The sequence below is a fragment of the Strix aluco genome, chromosome 7, assembly GCF_031877795.1.
Source record: "Strix aluco isolate bStrAlu1 chromosome 7, bStrAlu1.hap1, whole genome shotgun sequence".
Lineage (NCBI taxonomy): Eukaryota > Metazoa > Chordata > Aves > Strigiformes > Strigidae > Strix > Strix aluco.
Genome location: NC_133937.1, coordinates 30,102,113 through 30,120,140, shown reverse-complemented (window position 1 = coordinate 30,120,140; position 18,028 = coordinate 30,102,113). Strand labels below are relative to the sequence as shown.

The following is an 18,028-nucleotide window of genomic DNA, read 5'->3' as shown; positions in this document are numbered from 1 at the left end:
CCGCGAGGGGACGGCGGCAGCAGGAACCCCGTGAGCGCGGCCAGGCCGCAGCGGCTCCGCCCTGCGCACGCGCCATCGGCACCCCAAAGCGAGCTCCCGCCCCGCACGCGGCCTCGCGAGGCGGCCAGAGAACACCCCCACCACCACCACCCCGCCACGTGACCCGGAGGCCGCGCGAGGCGGCGGCGTTGCTCGGCCGACCAGCGCCGCGCGCCGGCAGCACGTGACCGGCGGGGCGCTCTCGCGAGCGCCGGCGCGCGCTGGGCCCTTTGCCCCGCCCGCGGCGAAGGAGACGGAAGCGGCCGCGGCCCGACGGGACCCAGAGCGGCGCCCCCCGCCCGCCGCCCCGCCCCCCTCCCCCCGGCCCGGCCCGGGCCCCGCTCGCCCGCCGAGGTGAGAACCGGTGCCTCCCCGCCGCCCTCGCGCCTCCCACGGTGCCGCCCGGCGGCCTCGTCCTTCCCGCTTTGAGGGGGCCTGGGCCTAGGCCTCGGCTTAGGCCTGAGCCTGGGCCCGTCCGCCGGCGCGGGCCCTTCCTCGCGGGCCCGACCCCGCTTCCTCGCTGTTCCGCCGCGCCCCGAGTCGCCCGGCTCGGTCCGACAAGGAGCGGGTGGCCCCGGACCAGGCTCGCCGCCACCGGCGGCCCTGGGGCCAGACGGTTGGCTCCCGGGAGGGGCCGGTCCCCGGGTGCCGCAGAGGATTTCGCTGATGTAAACGTGACGACTCTGATTTGTGGCATCCAGAGGGGAAAAACTGCCGTGCGCGGTGGTTTGCTAAAGGTGTGGGTAATTTTGAGCCTGCCCAAAGGGCCGCTGGTTACGTACTGTAAGTTACGCGTTTTCCCAGTGCACGCACGCAGGCACGTGTTTAAGCTTTCTGTTTTTTGAAATTGCCTGGGAGTAGTTGAACCGTACAAAAGTTAAGGTGAGTGGCTATCTATAATGAAATAACGTGTTATTGAAACTCAGTTGTATTTTTAATAGTAACAGCTTTTTGTGTTACTTTTTTATTAACTTCACTTTACTCGCACCACAAGATGTGATTAAAAAGCAGCAAGCCTGTTGTTTTGATGTGTTGCGTGTGTGTATATGTTTCTTGCAGATGTCAGAAGACCTTGCTAAGCAGTTAGCTAGCTACAAAGCTCAGCTTCAGCAAGTTGAGGCAGCCTTATCTGGGAATGCAGAAAATGAAGATTTACTAAAACTGAAGAAAGACTTACAGGTGAGAACTTGACGGTACGAGTAGCTGAAACTTTAAGGTCTTTAGCAAGTGTTTAATCTTTCCTAAATATTTGCACTGCAACAAAAATGTATACTTGGTGTGTTTAGGACTTTTCACATAGTTTGATATGGTTATGGTAGTGTTGGTTTGAAAAAAACCCAAAGCGCGGCCTATTTTAAACCTGTCTTGTAGATCAGTAAAAAAGATGTACTAATTGATACAGCAAACTCTTCTGCTGAGACCTTTAGCCAGAGTGATGAAAGATAAACCAGTGCTCTCTTTGCTATCTCTTTATTTTTTTTAAAGTGTTTTTCAGAAAGTCATTATATTTTGTTGCTTTTACTACACTGAAGCCTGATGGTTGGGCTTAACATTGTGACTTTCTGCTTATTTTTGAGTTGTCAAATCATTTGATCCAGCATCTGTTTATTCGTTGCAGGCATTTGCAATGATAAAAGCTTTAGAGTGTAGTTCTATATTCCTTGTACATCTAAGCCTTGATTATCTTAAGGTTTTTATATAAGAAAGGAAAAGGATCATGTTCTTCATTTGCCACCTGCAGTGTTTTAAACATATGAGAGCATACCTCATTCTTAAGAGCGAAAAACCATTTCTGGTCCTTAGGGTATTGTTCAGTGACAGGAAGACCGCCAGCTTAATTTTAAGTTGATAAGTGGTATTTTAGATTCTCCTGTGTATAAGGACACATTGGCATATTAAAAAAACCAGCAGTACTGTTAAAATTTGTCATGAGAGTGCGAGATGCTGCTTCATTTCTGTTGTGGATTGCTTTAGCCATCAGATCTAAAAATACATAAAACCACCCAGCACAAGATTCAGTGACCACTAATCTGTATGGAAATAACAGCAATAAAAATGATGCTTCAACCAAAAGACGAGTAGTGCCTCAAATCAGTGATCTGTAGAATTCCTTTTAAATTACAAAGGCTTTGTGCCCACAAGGCACTTTATAGATCATCTTGATGTCCTTCATTGTACACTGTTAAAAGCATGTGTATATTTTTATATTTTTAAAATGCACAGCAAAACCCATATGGGATGATATTTCCGATACCAACACGACCTCGGCTTTGATATGCAGAGATCATTGATGTGAAAGGACAACTTGCAGACTTTTTTATAAAAGCTTTCTGCACAGAATGGGGAAGATCTTTACACTTTCGTCCCCAAAAGGTTTGCTATCCATATGTTCCACCTTGAAAATGACATACTGTTTTGCAGACTTAATATATGCCAATCCAACAGTTATAAAAATGGGTTCGATGCTTCAGTGTCCCAGCTAAACAGCTTCTTGTGTCTTCAAAAAGACTGCTACTATGTAATTGAAACATTTTTTTGCTATCATAAATAGTGATGCACTAGTGCATTTCATATACTTAGCTTATTGCTGAGTAACGAGATTAAAATAAATATTAGAAGAAATTTTTATAAATACTTAGCTTTTGACTTTGTTTCACTGAAGCACTTCTAGGACAGCGTCTGAGCACCCAGGAACCAAATTTACTTTTGTATCAAGTAGAATTGATGGCAGCTGTCATCTTCAGTAATTGGAGATTGTATCTGTGGGCATTGTGTTCTGGAGTGTAGAGTTCTGTCTGGCTTTGTAAAGACCAGTTGGTAGGAAAAATCTTGGCAAACTGTAACTGGTATTCTCTGTGGGTCACACCGTTGTGTCACAGGGACGTGGCAGCAAGCCATACTGTTCAACTCATTTGGCTGCGCTGAGCTGCTGTGGTAGTCTAACTTGTGCTCAGAAGTTTTGTTTGAATGAGCTATTCCATTAAAGACTTTAGAACTGTCTCATGGGTTGCAAGAAAATTAATGTTTCTATCTTGTGTGCTATGATACATGAATATCAGATGAAGATTTTTACCAAGTTTGCTATTTATAGCCTGGTGTGGAGGTCACTTTATCAAATTCAAAGAATTCTTGGTAGACTTGTCTGAAACTCTTCACATTTGAGTTCTACAATAAGCCATCTATGAACGTGGCAAGAATAAGTCTACCAGTAATATGAAACTGTTGTCTACATAGCTGAAACACTTGCTTTCAGGTGGCTTGTGCCTGATGTATTGTATTTGACCTGCTGAGATAAGATACCTATTTCAAACCATGATGCCTCCAGGATTTGCAGAATGCAGCTATCTACATGTTGAGGAATAGTTAGGGAGGGAAAATTAGGCTAATGCTGTGTGTTCTGCAGAGCATTCTCAAATTAGGTAACTTGATAATCAAAATCTGTTCTGGTTCAGCTGTAGTACTATGGAAAATGGAGACCAAAGCAGTAGAAGTAATTGTAAGTGTGTTTCTGTGGCAGTTGCAACTGGTGGTGCTTACTGTTGCAGGCACTAACTACCAGCTCCTCTTAAATGAAGAGCAGAACTTTTGTTAGGAGGGTGTTGGAAATTCAGATGTTAACAGCTGCAACAGAAACAAACCGTTAGGCCATTCGTGCCAGTTGTATAGTTTATCAGATAAAAATGCATGTAAGTTTATATTGTATTAACTTCTTATTTGGGAACTGCTTATGATCCTTTAGGCTCCTGAGGAATGAAGAACAGCTTCTTTAACCACTTTTTCCTGAGCTAGGCTTTGTACACTTATAGCTGAACTAGGGTGTGAAACTGGGAGGAAAGTTCAGGCTCCGCTGAGCCTCAGTTGAACATTGTTTATCTGTAACCCTCCCCTAATTTAAATATTTACTGTTAGTTAGGAGAGTGACAATGGTTGATGCTGAGATACTCAAAGAACTGAAGAATTTTTCCTCTTTAAGGACTGCATAGTGGCTTTGCCTTCTATGGAAAGTTTAAATGGCCTTTTAGGTGCTGGCTCCTCTGACTTAACACTAGTGGAAACCAGTGGTCTTGATTGCACAGAGTAAGAATATAATACTGACAGCAAGTTGGGGAGGGGCTTTTGCATGCTGCTGTCTGTGAATTAATAATATTTAAAGGAACTGGGGAAATTTGTTACTTTGTTGTTTCTCTTGTTGGATTAGCAAGGGAATACCTGACCTGAAATCTTAAGGTCAGGGAATTTAGAGAAAATCAAAATGACTTTAGGAAATCAATTTCTTTAGTATGCACCTGAATGCTTTCTCTAAACAAGAGGACTTTGCAGAGTGGCAGTTGTGGATGGTATTCTTCCACCCTGGCTCTGGGTGATTCAGTTCAGCCAATCCATGTATTTTTGAGGAAACTGAAAAATGTTTCATCACTTAGAAATGCTGCAATTATCCTTGTAGTTGTGTGTTTTAGAGATCACTATATATAATAGAGCCAGCCAGTCCAAAAGGGGAAGGGATGGAAGAAACTGCCAGCTACAGAGAGAATAGAAGCATTCTGTCCTTTCATGTTTTGTCTTCACAGCAGTGTCCTGCTGAATTCTTGCTCTGCCACATGTTGTGTGATTTCTGGTCAATAACCAACATCACGTGCAGCCATGTGTACAGAATCACACCGTTGATTTTTTGGTTTTTTTATTGAGACTGTCTTGCTGTATCTTTGTGCCTACTGATAAACAATTCACCTAGAAAGAAATGCTATAAAATAATAGGCTACTTCTTGAAATTTTGAGGTGGGCACGGGCAACTTTACTGCAATACAGTGAGGACCATATACCTTTTTATCTGTGTTGGCAATGAGTGAGTTTAGTTAAATGATTAAAAAAACCAAAACAAACTTAGTCCACTTTACATCAGCTATGAATTTAATACAGTAACTTCAAAAAAACCCCAACCAGTAAGCTTGGGGTAAAAATATGCGTGGTAACAGAGTTTGGAAAATTATTCTTTGTGGGGTTTTTGTCTTTTATAGGAAGTCATAGAATTAACCAAAGATCTCCTTTCAACACAACCTTCGGAAACTCTTGCAAGTTCTGACAGTTCTGCTTCTGCTCTGCCCAGTCACTCCTGGAAGGTTGGGGATAGGTGTATGGCCATATGGAGTGAGGATGGACAGTAAGTGTAGAAAACTTCTCTAACAGTTACATGAAATAGTTCAATGGTAAGAGACTTTCATTCAGTTTGAACTGCCCCTAAGGTGACTAAAAGCAAAAAGAAATTAGGAAAGAAATATAATATTAGCTATTATTGTACTCTCTTTATTAAAGGTCAGTATTTTAGATAAAAAGCAAAGAGATGTGGGGTCATTTTCTAGAAGTGCCCTGTTTGTCACTAACCTTATAAAAGTAGGGTAGCTTTGGTAAATTACCATTTGCTAATGTAATAAATGGCAGAGTTTCATGAATTATCTGTCAGAACAGTCTTTCGTAAAGGTTTCAGGATGTATAATTCATAATTTGTCATTGCATTCATATATATGTAATTGACATCAAGAAAAATCCTTGCTGTATCTCAGTTTGCCTCTAATTGGAAATTAATTTTTAATTGGAAATGCTGAGTTTTGGCTATGAAATAACTAGCTGTGTAATGTAACTATAGAATTAATCAACGTTTTGGATTTAGTCTCCATTACATTAGTCTGTGAAGTTCTGGGAACCCAAGCAGTTCATTCTGGCTTCATAATCTTTGAAATAAACATTTTAAAATTACTTTCTATGCTGCAAAACGTTGCAGCTTTTTAAAATTTACTATTTATGCCAGACTAACATCCCAGTCATTACCACTTAGAGAAGCAATATTGCTCAGCGAATGTGGTTCTGTTTAACAGTGTAGTAACCACATAGAGATTTTGGTATAGCTGTTGACATCTTGGGTAGGAAACGAACCTAGAAGGGAACAGTTTTTCTGTCACAGATTGAGTAAAATGCTTTTGTGTAAGAACTTAAAAATTGAATCTTACTGTCTTAGGTCACCATTGGGTCATTCTTCTTGCTCTGATCACTGGGCTAAAGGATCAGAGCTTGGGGAAGAATGTGCCAGTGTCTACTGAAGTGGATCTTACTGGGCTCAATTGTATTGCTTTTTTTTTTTTTTAAAAAATGCCCTGCTTCTGTTACAACATTCCTTAAGTGACCAGTGTTTCATGGAGAGCTAGCCAGAGATTAATACCTCACATGGTTTGTGTTTCCATGTATTTTCATCTAGCTCAACTCAAGATGTTGCTGGCCCACTAAAATCGCACAAGAAATTAATTTAGTAAATGTTAACTGGAATATCTATGAAACTTCTCATTTTATTCCTCTGTTTGCTTTAGATGTATCCTTTTGCTTGGAATTTAGACTCAATTATTTTAAATATTTTTGGAAATGCCACTTTTTTCTATCTTCCCCATTATGAGGTTGGTTTGACCAAAATGTTTCATGCACATAAATAAGAAATGGACTGATTTCTTCTAAAATTTCAAAATTGCTGTTTTAAATCAACAAGAGAACTTTTTAATTTTATAAGTGTTGAAAAGGGAATATTTTGAAAACTTCAGTTTTTCTTAATTCTTTTTCATATGGAGAAAAATGGAACTAAAGCTTTGCTCTTGTAAGCTGACAATTTTCCAAAACTCCTCAGTGAATTCCCTGAAAGCTGTGTTCTGTGAATGCAGTATTTTGTTGGGTCTTTTTTTTGGTTTTGGGTTTTTTTTTTTTTTCAATCCTATGACCTGCCAGAACTAGAACCAAATCAAGATATCTGATTAGATTGGCCCCAGCATTAATCATTAGTCTTGGTAACTGTGAGGCCATTGCTTCTTGATGCTAAAGGTCAAATACAGCAGATTCTGGTCTTTGTACTTGTGTCCCTTTGACCTTAAGAAAATAATCTCTTGGTTTGATTTGTGTATTGTCCTTGAAAATGAAGGCTGATATTTGCAAATTTTTTACTTAATGCCATTAGCTGGCTGACAGTGTAGGTGTTGACGGGCTGAGTATTAAAGCTTTACTCACATGCTTACAGCCATGATATCTTTACAGGTGTTATGAAGCTGAGATTGAAGAAATAGATGAGGAGAATGGAACAGCTGCGGTCACATTTGCTGGATATGGCAATGCTGAAGTTACGCCTCTGTTCAACCTCAAGCCTGTGGAAGAGGGAAGAAAAGCAAAAGAGGACAGTGGCAACAAACCCATGTCCAAGTAAGTAATACACAGGTAGAAGTCTGAAAGCTGCTTTGGCTTTTTTCCCCACAGCTATAAAAAATGATGGAATAGAAAAATTACTGAAATAGAATCTCTTTTTTTAAAATTTTACATCTCTTTAATCTCTTCACGTTTGCTTGGAAAAGGATCTTAAATCAATTTAGCATATAATGTTTGGTAGATTATTGTTGGTGGTATCGTGTTTATGTATCCTGGCAAGATAACATGGTAGACTTTGTTTTACTCCGATTATGCTATCTCAAGATAGCAAGTGTGTAAGCAGTAGATTAAAAAAAAGTTAGTACTTTTTGATTGAGAGCAGAGAGCCTACAAGTTTCAGCCCAGCTCTAGTGCAGGCTGTTCTCAGAGCTGTGGTTTGGCTAATGACAACTGCACTCACCAGTATGAAGGACTTTGGCTTCTGCCTGTCCCTGTTAGGATAACTGTGTGACCCCATTGCTGGGGAGATGTGCTTTACTCAGTATCCTGCTGTGTCTAACACAGAAAGGCATTTTTAAGGGCTGAAAACATTTTTGTGGGGTGGGGTGGGGGGGAAGGCAGTACAATTTCAGAGTTGGTTATAGGGAATGATCCCTTCCCTAAAGGATTGTTCTGAGGGGCGCTGCACTGTGGCATAGATCGACTCATTGAACTTCCTTATCTTTACTGAAGTAACTTATCTTTGTTCTCTTTCTTCATTCCTGTCCAATACTTGGTACATGAGAGTCTTGCAGACCTCCAGAAAAGTTTGGGCTTTTCACTTGAATGGGCTATTTAAATTTTCCAAACCCTAGATGTTTCTGAAATGTAGAAGTGCTGATAGGTACCTTTTCAGTTTGAGAGGAATTGCATGTGATCCTATGGGTTGCTGCATTTGGCATGGTCTTAATCAGGTGGTGGTGGTGGTGCTTGTTCTTGTGCATAAATATATAAATAAGCAATGTAATCCTTATGCGTAGAAAGACTTGTTTGGGTTTTTTTCCTTCAAGTGGAGAATATTTACAAGCTTTGTTTTCTGTCACTTACTCATGGAAAATTATTGTGCATGTCTGTCTTACAGGGGTTTTAGTTTCTTACAAGAAAAGGCACAAACATAAAATGTCTTTCTTCCTTCTCTCCAGGAAAGAGATGATAGCCCAGCAACGAGAGTATAAAAAGAAGAAAGCTTTGAAAAAAGCGCAGAGAATTAAAGAACTTGAACAGGAACGAGAGGACCAGAAAGTCAAGTGGCAACAGTTTAACAACAGAGCCTATTCTAAAAACAAAAAAGGCCAGGTTTGTTTGGTTTTGTCAGTATGCGAGTAACAACAGGGCACAGACTTCTGTGCAGTACTTTGGGAGAGAGGAGGAGGTGGTTTTCAGAGGGGAATCATCTTTGGGATTCTGAAGTGTGCAGTTTGGTATTTTGAAGACTCAAAAGGCCTGGTTTTGTACTGGCTGATTTTGAAGGAGTGCTGCTCTGAGAGGCTGAGCTTGCACTCAGCTTGGAGAGCTGGACTCACTGTCACTTGCCAGGTTGTGTTTGTTGGAGCTTAGAACCTGAGGGCCTGTCTGAACCTCCAAGCTTGACTTCTTGCTGTGTTATAACCTGGCAGATACAACGCTAAGTCATGGCCCTGGAGTAGCAAGCGTAGTGCAAAAAAGGTAGCCAAGGACATTTTAAAGCCTTATTTCATTTTTATCATGGCTTGACCAAGAGCTGCCAGACATAGAGGTAAAGCTTCAGTCTTCCTTATGAACAGTTATTAGAGATCATTGTATGAGAGGGGTGAATTTTATTCATTATTGGTCTGACCCAAAGTCCTGAGTACCACATCACATCCAGTGAGTGCTAGAAAGTTCCCAGCCCTGTTGTTGCACTTTGCTAACATCACAGATGAGCTAGCCTCTAGAGAGTGTCTACAGAGTTAAGCTCAGGATTTTGAAACACTTCAAAGGGTAATGTTTGGGATTTTTTAAGGGCAAGTTAGCAATTATTCAGAAATGTTGTTTTCTGTTTCATTTGCAGGTAAAGAGGAGTATTTTTGCTTCCCCTGAGAGCGTAACTGGCAAGGTTGGAGTTGGAACATGTGGAATTGCAGACAAACCTATGACACAGTATCAAGATACCTCTAAATATAATGTCAGGCATTTGATGCCTCAGTAACAGGGGAAAAAGGTGGAACTTCATCTCTGCAGGGCTTTACACTTATCTTTTTATCATTATATTTTTCTAAAAGTAAATTATTTGTTGGCACATAGCGAGTAGTCCATTTTGTCACCATCACTTTGGCTTCAGCTGATACGAGCCTTAAATCTCCAGCTATTGATTTGATCCCCCCCCAGTCATTAAACTTTTCATAGTTGCATTAAAATATATTCTGCAGGTAAATGCTTTCATGAACTGCTGTTACCTGTTACTCTGAAAGGAGTAGTTATCTGCAGCTTTGATCTCTAGAATCTTCCCTTCATACTAGTAGTGAAGTTTCTCTTCCTTAAGAGAAGTGGTGGTATAAAAGTGGCACAGTAACAGCCTCCCTCACTTCTGTAGCCACTGTGCTGTCTGAGCAATGAGCTCAGCACTACAGAGCTGCTGCAGCTCTGGGAGAGCCAGACTCCATCCCAGCTTACATGTCATCGAATTGCTAAGGAAGTTCTAATTACTCCCCTACAGGTCCCCTGCAGATCGATTTGTACAGCTGTAAATGAGGGCAGAACAGGGCTGATAGGATCTTTACTACTACTGGTGATTCATGTGCTAGAAACAATAAATCTGACTTTAATTCCAGTCTGAATTGCCTGCACTAGAAGTTAAGCAGAGGAGATACTACTTTTTTTTTTTAAAATACTCATCAAATTTTCATAGGAGGCTATTGAAATGTAACCAGAAAACCATAGGACAAAGTATTTAGACTCCACTTTCAAAGCAGAGAACTGTACTTAAAAATACCTGCCCCATCCCTCCCTGAGGATGAGAGAGTGGGAGAACAGAAAGGGTTGTGCTTTGGGAAGGAGCCATCATCTCCCCTCCTGTAGATCTTGTGGGTTTAGTGGCACAGTCACAGACCTGGAATACACAGCTCGTCCCTGGGCCTCCCTCTGGCCAAGCAGAACTGCAGCACAGCGGATAGGAATGCCCAGAGCACACTGAGTTGTGAGGGAATAAAGGTTAGTCTGGAGTTCCTGTCCTTAAATAACTGACTGGCCCTAGTCTTCATTGTAACTTCAGCTGTATTACAGTGCTGCTGAGCCCCTTCAGTTTTATTCAGGAAACCACGTGTAAAAGCTCTTGCTTTCTTGTATTTTATGTGATTTGCGTTCCTCTGTTACTTGTCTCACTTACGGTAGTGGTGCCATCTCTGAACCCGTAATGTGTTAAAGAAGTTAATGGGTAGCCCTGTATACAATGTAGATATTATTTTTGTAAAATCTAGGGCTGAGTTAATGGACAAGAGTACATCAGCTGTTTCCCCCATTAAATAATTAAAGGGTGTTTCTTGTCCATTAACCCTGACCATTATTTCCCTGTATATTATGTTAATGTAGCTCATTTTGTAATTTGTTAACTAGATCAGGTCACGTCAGCAATTGTTGATGCACTGATTGGTGGACATGTCCATCAGTTACCTGAGTCACAACTCAAGCTAAACTCTACAACTGGTAGTTTAGAATCCATACATAGAAAAAGGTTCTCCCTATAATGGGAGAAGGTGATTTTTATGAATACAAAGTGTGTTAATTTCAGTTTTGTATGTTTAACTTTTATTAAATAAAGTGTTTAAAATCTGCTGGATATATTTGACAAAGTGAAAGTAGGTATGGTGGGGGCACAGTGAATGATCAGGAAAGTGGTAAGTATAGAATCTGCTGGGCAGAATGTAACACTCAGACGTGAATCAAAAGTACTTCCCCTTCACTGCAAGATGAAGTAGATGTTGCCCAATTCCTCATCTTCACTGGTAGCAGGGGGGTAAATTTTCTTTTTCATAGAAAAGCTCCTAACTTAAAATCATCTGACAGCACTGCTTTTTAGAAAAGGATTTTGTACTACAGCCTGCACCCTACAGACACAAGTCTCAGCAGTGACATTCAACAGGCAGTAGTCCTGAAACACACTGAAGTAGGCAGACTGGAGTTTTCAGGAAGCCATATAAGGCTTTTCTTAACTCCACCTGTTTTTTAAAAAAAGTAATAGTCTTCAGACAAAGAAACTTAATCCATACCTGACAGGCACATTTGCTCATCTTTTGATGTAATAAATACAATAAATGGTCTACCACAGGACTATGTGTTCACTAGTCCTGAAGAGAACTTAAGGTACAGTGAGGCATCAGACTGCAATGGGGGTGGGAGCCTCCCTTATACCAGACAGTCCAGCCCAAGTTAAAACTAGTTGGTCTCATGGACTTCCTTCATTTTTGCCAAGCCTTTCAAAAAAAATTTAGCAAAACTAGTACCTTTCCTTTGAGTAACTTTCTGTCACCTCTCAGAACATGGATTGCCTCATGAACTTAGCTGTAATTCTTCTGTTAGGCACTGCAACAAAATGCTGAAAGTTACGTTTTGATAACTTTTCTTAAATACCTTACCTGGAACAGTGACAGTGATGCCACTGCGGCTGGGGTGGTTGATCTATGCAAGAGAGAGCGTTTTTAAGACAACTTGTATAAATAAAAGATGCCACCAAAACTGCCATCTTGACCACACAGCCATTCCTTGCAGCACTTGATTTTTTTTTTTTTTTGATGCTGTTTCCTCATCATGGGCCAGTTCATGTGTAGTCTGGCTCGGGAACACTGGCCTTGGTAAAGTGTCACGCCATTCACGTAGTAAAAATAAATCATGAGTTAAGCAATGCTGGTAATTGCCAAAAAACCCACACAAAGTTCCTTATTTTACAAATGCTGAAGTGACCTGAAATGTAAACTGAAAGCGTTTTAGCAGTGGTTTGTTGGTTTTTTTATAATTTATTTCCCAGTTTTATTATCTGGTCTAAACAATAAGAAAGCTGATTTTTCAGAACTTATGCTGTGCATTGACTTCTGGGCCTCAGCAAGCAGAGCAAGTACCTACCCCAGTGCTAGCAAATCCTACTACAGAGAAGACAGTACTTAGAATGACTGGAATGACAGAAGGAAAGTTAGTTAAGTGTAAAAGTGTGTAAAACCACTAAGCTAGAGACATTATGGAAAAGATATTTGTTGGAGAACACAGATTTGTTCCTTTCAGCTAAGGATACTGTGCAAGATGACCAGTATGGGCTATACATTTCCTCTTTAAGTTACTACAGGAAATGGTTTATCTACTACAGCCCCAATCTTGTACAAATTGTATCTATTGTGGAAATGCACAGATGTGGGACTGCTCCAGTCAGTTTAAGTATTTAGTACAGTTGTAAGAGTAGCAAATTTAAATTTTCATGGTCATGGCGATCCATTTCTCTTCTGCTTCCCCTTATGCCAGAGTGAGAGTGTTGTGACACTTACTTCTGTAGATGCTTGGTCTCAGAGGTTTGTAAATACAAAAAAGGACTTGAACATCAAAGACTGCAGTTCAACACGGCAGATGTTTAGAAGGCAAAACTGATGATAGCAAACTTCTGTCATTCCCACTGATGTTCCGCTCACCTGAGTCAGCTCGGTGGTGGTATTTTGTGGAACAACCACCACGTGCTTGTCTCACAACAGTTATGCTAAAGCCTGGGATTATGGAAAATATTCTTGGGCCAGGCCAAGACCAGCTGGTGCTGCTCTTTGTGCTGCAATTTGTCCAGTCTTTATCTACACTCTAAAAAGCTTCACTTAGATACTGCAAAATAAGGAGGGAAGTTTGCATCAGGACTATGGTAAACATCCACACCACATACCCAAGCTAGCGACCTGTTAACATACCACCTGATGAAGCAATGTCACTGACAAGTCAAAACTCTGGCCTTCAGCTGAAGGCTCTGCTACACAAAAGCACCCACGTTATTTCCTTTTGTAAAGCAATTACCTTTCTACGCTGAACTCGCAACGGTTCCTTGGTCTGTACAGAAGTGCAAAGCCTCCCCACGATGGATGCAGACAGAAAATGTCTTGCTCTCACCTAGACTGACGTTACTTCCCAGAGAGATATTGTCCATGAGGAATCCAGGTGGTGCTAAGTTAAGCCTTGCACGTTTGGCAGACCTGTGTCTATTTTGTGTAGTTATGCTATTTTGTACAGTTGTTCACCACTCCAGGAGAAGAAAGAGCTTTTATATTTCCCCATCAAGCTTTCCAGGAGGAGACCCAAACCAATGAATTGTTTTGAGACCAGTATTTTTGAAAAGGGATTAAATGGAAAAAACTTCCTAGCCTTAGCTAAACTGAGCACTAGCTAGAGTGCTGAGGTCTGTGTACATTCTGACTAGCAACCACAGTATTAAAACCACCATAAAATGCTTTAAATTCCTTGATGGTTTGTCCTGCTTTGCTGCTGTGTCCCTCAAGATCAAAATTAATCCTTGCTGAACGCAGCCCTCATTGAGACCTTAGGGAAGGGGTGAATTTGGCCCAAAGCTCACTGCGTACGCACGCGGAGTGGCTTTCTGGCTCACTAGCCTTTCTTTCAACGGTAATCACAGGGGAGAGAACAGACGAATGCTAAATCTGTCTTCTCTCAAACCACCCCTGTAACTATCACGTCGTGGGGGAGGCACGCTAGAGCTATGGCTTGCTTCTGGAAGGCAATGCCAGTGTCCTCCAGTCCCGTATGCTACTGTCAGATCTGTGTGACGAAACATCCCAGAGGACCTTACTGCAGAAAATCCCAGCCTGAGAGCACCCCCTGAGGTGAGATTAGCATTATTACTGGTGCTCAGAGCCACTTACTCATCATTCCTCTCTTCCTGATTTCTCTGAATTGCCACATTTCCAGTACACGAATGCCCTTCATGGCCTTAAAAGCACTGGCCGGGGGCACCCTGCACTCCCCAGGAACATGCAGAAGCTGGCTGCCTGCCCTTGACCTGCTGAAGACCAGCATCAGTCCTCTGCAGTGCTTTGTTTCCTCTGAGTGAGCACTGTATTAAAGTGAAGCTTCAGCACGTATCTGTAGCACAGCAGACTGCAAGTCAAGGTGTTGAATGACTTGTTGAAGTACGATGTATTAACCAGCTCACCCCACCAGCTTGCTCTGGGCCTCTCTGGGGTACTACAAACTAAAGGGAAAATTTTTTCCAGTGTGGTAAAAATAAATTATTAGCCATAGCCCTTACAGCATGGTTAACATTGAAGATCTTTCTGAAAGAAAATGACACTTCACACCTTCGAGCTGCATCAGTCAGGCCAGCGGCACAGTGTGACTCAGTTGTTCAGCCCCATATGAGCACACACCTCATCGGACACACCCGCCCTTCCCAGGGGCTGCTCAGCAATTCCTGATCCTTGGTATTTTTGAAGGGACTTCAACACCAGAGTCTCCTTCTGAGACAACTTTAGTTTTAGTCAAACACAGCAACACCCCAAACAGAAACCCTAAATACTACATATTTAGTACCACAGCCACAGCACCAACACCCACAGACTCCTTATTTCTGCTTCTGCCTATAATTAAAGGATCAGCCCTCTTTTCATGAGGGAATGAGCAGAGAAGCAGAGGTCAGTGCTGATGTATTATCCCCAACTGAACAACTTGCCTTTCTGTAACAGGTTGCTCTGAAGAAAAACATTGTGTATGCAGATAACCACTCTTCTGGGTTTGTCCTCCCAAACACCACTCAGATCTGTTGGCCAATTTCAAGAAAATTTGACAGTGCATCAGTATTTTCTAGGTATTTTGTGCAGATTGGCGAAGAGAGAGGAAAAAGGATGCAATCCTTTTCCCTGAGAGTCCCACAGGACAATTCAGAGACTGTATGGCAGATGCAGGGGAGTTTCAGTCACTATCAGGTCACAGAATTTATCACTCACCAGCGAATCCGTCCATAGGACAAAGCCCCAGGAAAAAACACCAGACTTTATTATTTATGGACTTTTTCATTATTAGTATTATCACCTCCCTAACCTCAGAATGAAGTCCTGGATTTTACCATTCTCTTCCAGGAAGCAATCCCAGTTTCTCTTTCTCTGGCAGCAGCCAGAAAACATGCAAGAAGAAAAGCTTATGATCTTGGGGGAAAAAAAAAAAATACTATCTCCATTTAGTGCACACAATGGATCCCACTTCCACTGAAACTAAATGTTTCATCCATTTCAACAGGGCAACAGAGAAACACAGACTACAAACAGGGAGCAGCAAGTACAAGAGAACAAAAAGAGTAGAAAAGCAGGAGGCTGGAGCTCACAGGCCAGAAACAGATGGAGGCAAACAAACAAACAAAAGGGAAACACAACCACAAAACCTGGAAAATGATAGGTCTGTATAGTTAACCCCATTTCTATTGACCTACAGATTTCTTGAGACAGCTGGATTTGAGACCACTTTTGTCACTGCCATGCCTCTAATGGAACGGACATTAAAATGACCTTCAAGTGACAACTCGCCACAGGATAACCATGACAAATGCAGCCAGATAGTCATCTCCACCTTGTCTGCAGACACGAGATGACATACTGTAATACGCTTGTGTCAGAAGGAGGAAAATGCTGGATGGTCTTTTTAATGGGTTTGTCCGTAGCAAAAGGACCCACCGGGGATCTAATTTACAGAGCGAGGACTTGACAGAATGAGCTTATGAGGGAGCTGTGCGGGCGCAAGCATGTGTGTCTACTGGGTGGGCAAGCTGCCTAAGGAAAGCACATCCAATTCTGTTTTTATGGGAAAACTTACTGTATTCTTGTAAAATTAAGCAGAGAATAGATTTAGGACTTCAGTTACTCTACAGACAGAAAATTAAAGCAGAAAAACAATAGCACCCATAAAGCAAACCATAAAAAAGCCTCACACAATTTTGCAAAGCTGAAAGGAAAATGCGATTCCATGCCCAGATTACCATGTAGCAAGAATAAGCATTATTCTGGATGAAACTAGAGTTAATGCAGTGGGCAGAACCCAGGGCCTCAGAGGAGAAGACTGGAAGTGAAAGTGTTTCACTTTACTTGCAGAGGAGTAAAAGGAGGTCTCAGGAGCAGCACAAATCCTGCATAATTGTGGATTAAAAAAATACTTCAGTTAAGAACCCAAACAGCAACATGCTTTCAGTGTCTATATCTTTTGAGGTGAATGAAAAATAACTCTTTTTTTTTTATTTTTTTAAAGAACAGAGTTTGGACAAAACAGACAGTAAGCTTCTGTGAGCATTTTCTGGGAAAAACGGTAAATCTGACTTGCTCTGTTGGATCGGTTAGACTTCAGTAGTGTGAGGGACCATCTCAGCCTCCAAAGGGTGAGAGAGACTTCACCCTCTAGGGTTTGGATCTGCACCTTTGGATACTCACTCTCTTTTACAAGATTTGAGGGTGGCTAGTAGAAACTTTGATGGTACTTTGAAAAGTAACATGACCTTAAAGCAGATCTGGCACACAGGACTATTCCGGCTTGCCACAACAGGGGCAATTCAGGAGATTCATGCATTTTTAAGCAGCAGGAACTACTATGATCATCTAACTGATGCCCTGCATAACCATACGAATTGACCTAAAAGTAACTTATAGCGACTTCTCTAAGCAAATGAGTCATCTTGAAGATTTCGATGTGACACACCAGACCAATGAAGGGAGACGTGAGGAGTGTGACAGACCGTGTGAGGTGCAAGCGTACAGCAAAGGCCGGAGTCCACAAGGCAGCAATAAAGCAGCACAGGACAACCTCGATAAAGCCAGAACAATGTTTCCATCACATAAACTATGCAACCTCTAGCTGAAATCTGCTAAGACCTGCCACAAAGAACCCCCCATCACCAGAGCAACCAACCCCACATCTTTAGCAGTTATTACAAAGGCTCTTAATTTTGTTTTAACCCTGGTCCTCTTCCTGGCTGGACCACTGCTGCTAGCTGAGCGGTCAGGCAGGTGGCTGGCGATGGAAGCTCAATTCCTGCCACATTTCCCCCATTGTATTTGCACTTGATATCAAGACCTCTCCAAGTCCACAATGCTAGAAAAGGTAGGAGATACCAAAGTGGCCCTGGACCATAGAAGCAAACATTTCAGAAATGTTTATTCCAACCATGTTTTATACCAACTAGGAGAGCATAGCCATTCCCCCACACCTTGAACTTCAGTATTTCTCAGCTGTGGTATTTCTCTTCCAAGTGCCCATTTAAAATAAACAGAATTAACAGGAAGGGGGAGGTGCTGGGACAGCTACAGAAAAAGGGTCATAAATAAATAAATCCCACTGGTATTCAACTGCTCAGCACCAGGGCTGCCAGTGGTCAACACTTTCAAGGAGAATAATACGAATTAAATAAGGCCCTGCTAGAGCTAAAGTTTCCCACTTTTCACCACTCAGAAGACTGTCCCAAACCTTGTGTCATCCAGAGATTATATGCACCCCAAACATAAATCCAAGCAGCATTTCTTCTTTGAAAGCCCTCGGGCCCCATTTGTTAACCTAGAGCTCAATGCTCTGTGGCAGACTCCTGCTCCTGCCAGGTCACCTCCCAGAAGGAAGAAGAACAGATGTACTGAGCCACTGGATTACATACACACAAGTGAAAACAGACATAACAGCAGCAACCTGATCCAGACTTAGTAAACAAATTAATTTCAAAAATCCAAACCAAACATAAATTGTTCATTACAGCCATGGAAAGAATTCCTCTACTCAAGCATGTGTGTTGTGCCTCTTACAGGGGATGACACATTTTGGAGGA

General features: G+C 41.9%; 1 protein-coding gene and 1 long non-coding RNA gene across 3 annotated transcripts; one reads left to right on the top strand and one right to left on the bottom strand.

Annotated features, from left to right (window-relative positions):
* The first annotated feature begins 274 nt into the window (after positions 1-274).
* Positions 275-11,041, top strand: SMNDC1 (survival motor neuron domain containing 1). Of its 2 annotated transcripts, none has more exons than XM_074831244.1 (6): positions 275-393; positions 1,099-1,218; positions 5,055-5,197; positions 7,105-7,266; positions 8,391-8,544; positions 9,278-11,041. In XM_074831244.1, the coding sequence occupies exons 2-6, from the start codon at positions 1,099-1,101 to the stop codon at positions 9,413-9,415; spliced, it is 717 nt and encodes a 238-aa protein (XP_074687345.1). In that variant the 5' UTR covers positions 275-393; the 3' UTR covers positions 9,416-11,041. The 2 variants fall into 2 exon arrangements, with proteins under 2 accessions (XP_074687345.1, XP_074687346.1); XM_074831245.1 differs by lacking the exon at positions 275-393 and adding an exon at positions 445-921.
* On the bottom strand, positions 4,925-7,167 carry LOC141926079 (uncharacterized). Its single transcript, XR_012624021.1, has 2 exons — positions 7,078-7,167; positions 4,925-5,967 (listed from the first exon to the last, which is right to left on the bottom strand). It is a non-coding gene; the product is annotated as an uncharacterized LOC141926079 (long non-coding RNA).
* Positions 11,042-18,028: the final 6,987 nt, after the last annotated feature.

Bases quoted from the DNA above. Each gene is read 5' to 3' on its own strand.
- SMNDC1 (XM_074831244.1), top strand. From the start codon at position 1,099: ATGTCAGAAGACCTTGCTAAGCAGTTAGCTAGCTACAAAGCTCAGCTT. The intron at 5,198-7,104 runs GTAAGTGTAGAA...ATATCTTTACAG, and splicing joins ATATGGAGTGAGGATGGACA to GTGTTATGAAGCTGAGATTG. The intron at 7,267-8,390 runs GTAAGTAATACA...CCTTCTCTCCAG, and splicing joins GGCAACAAACCCATGTCCAA to GAAAGAGATGATAGCCCAGC.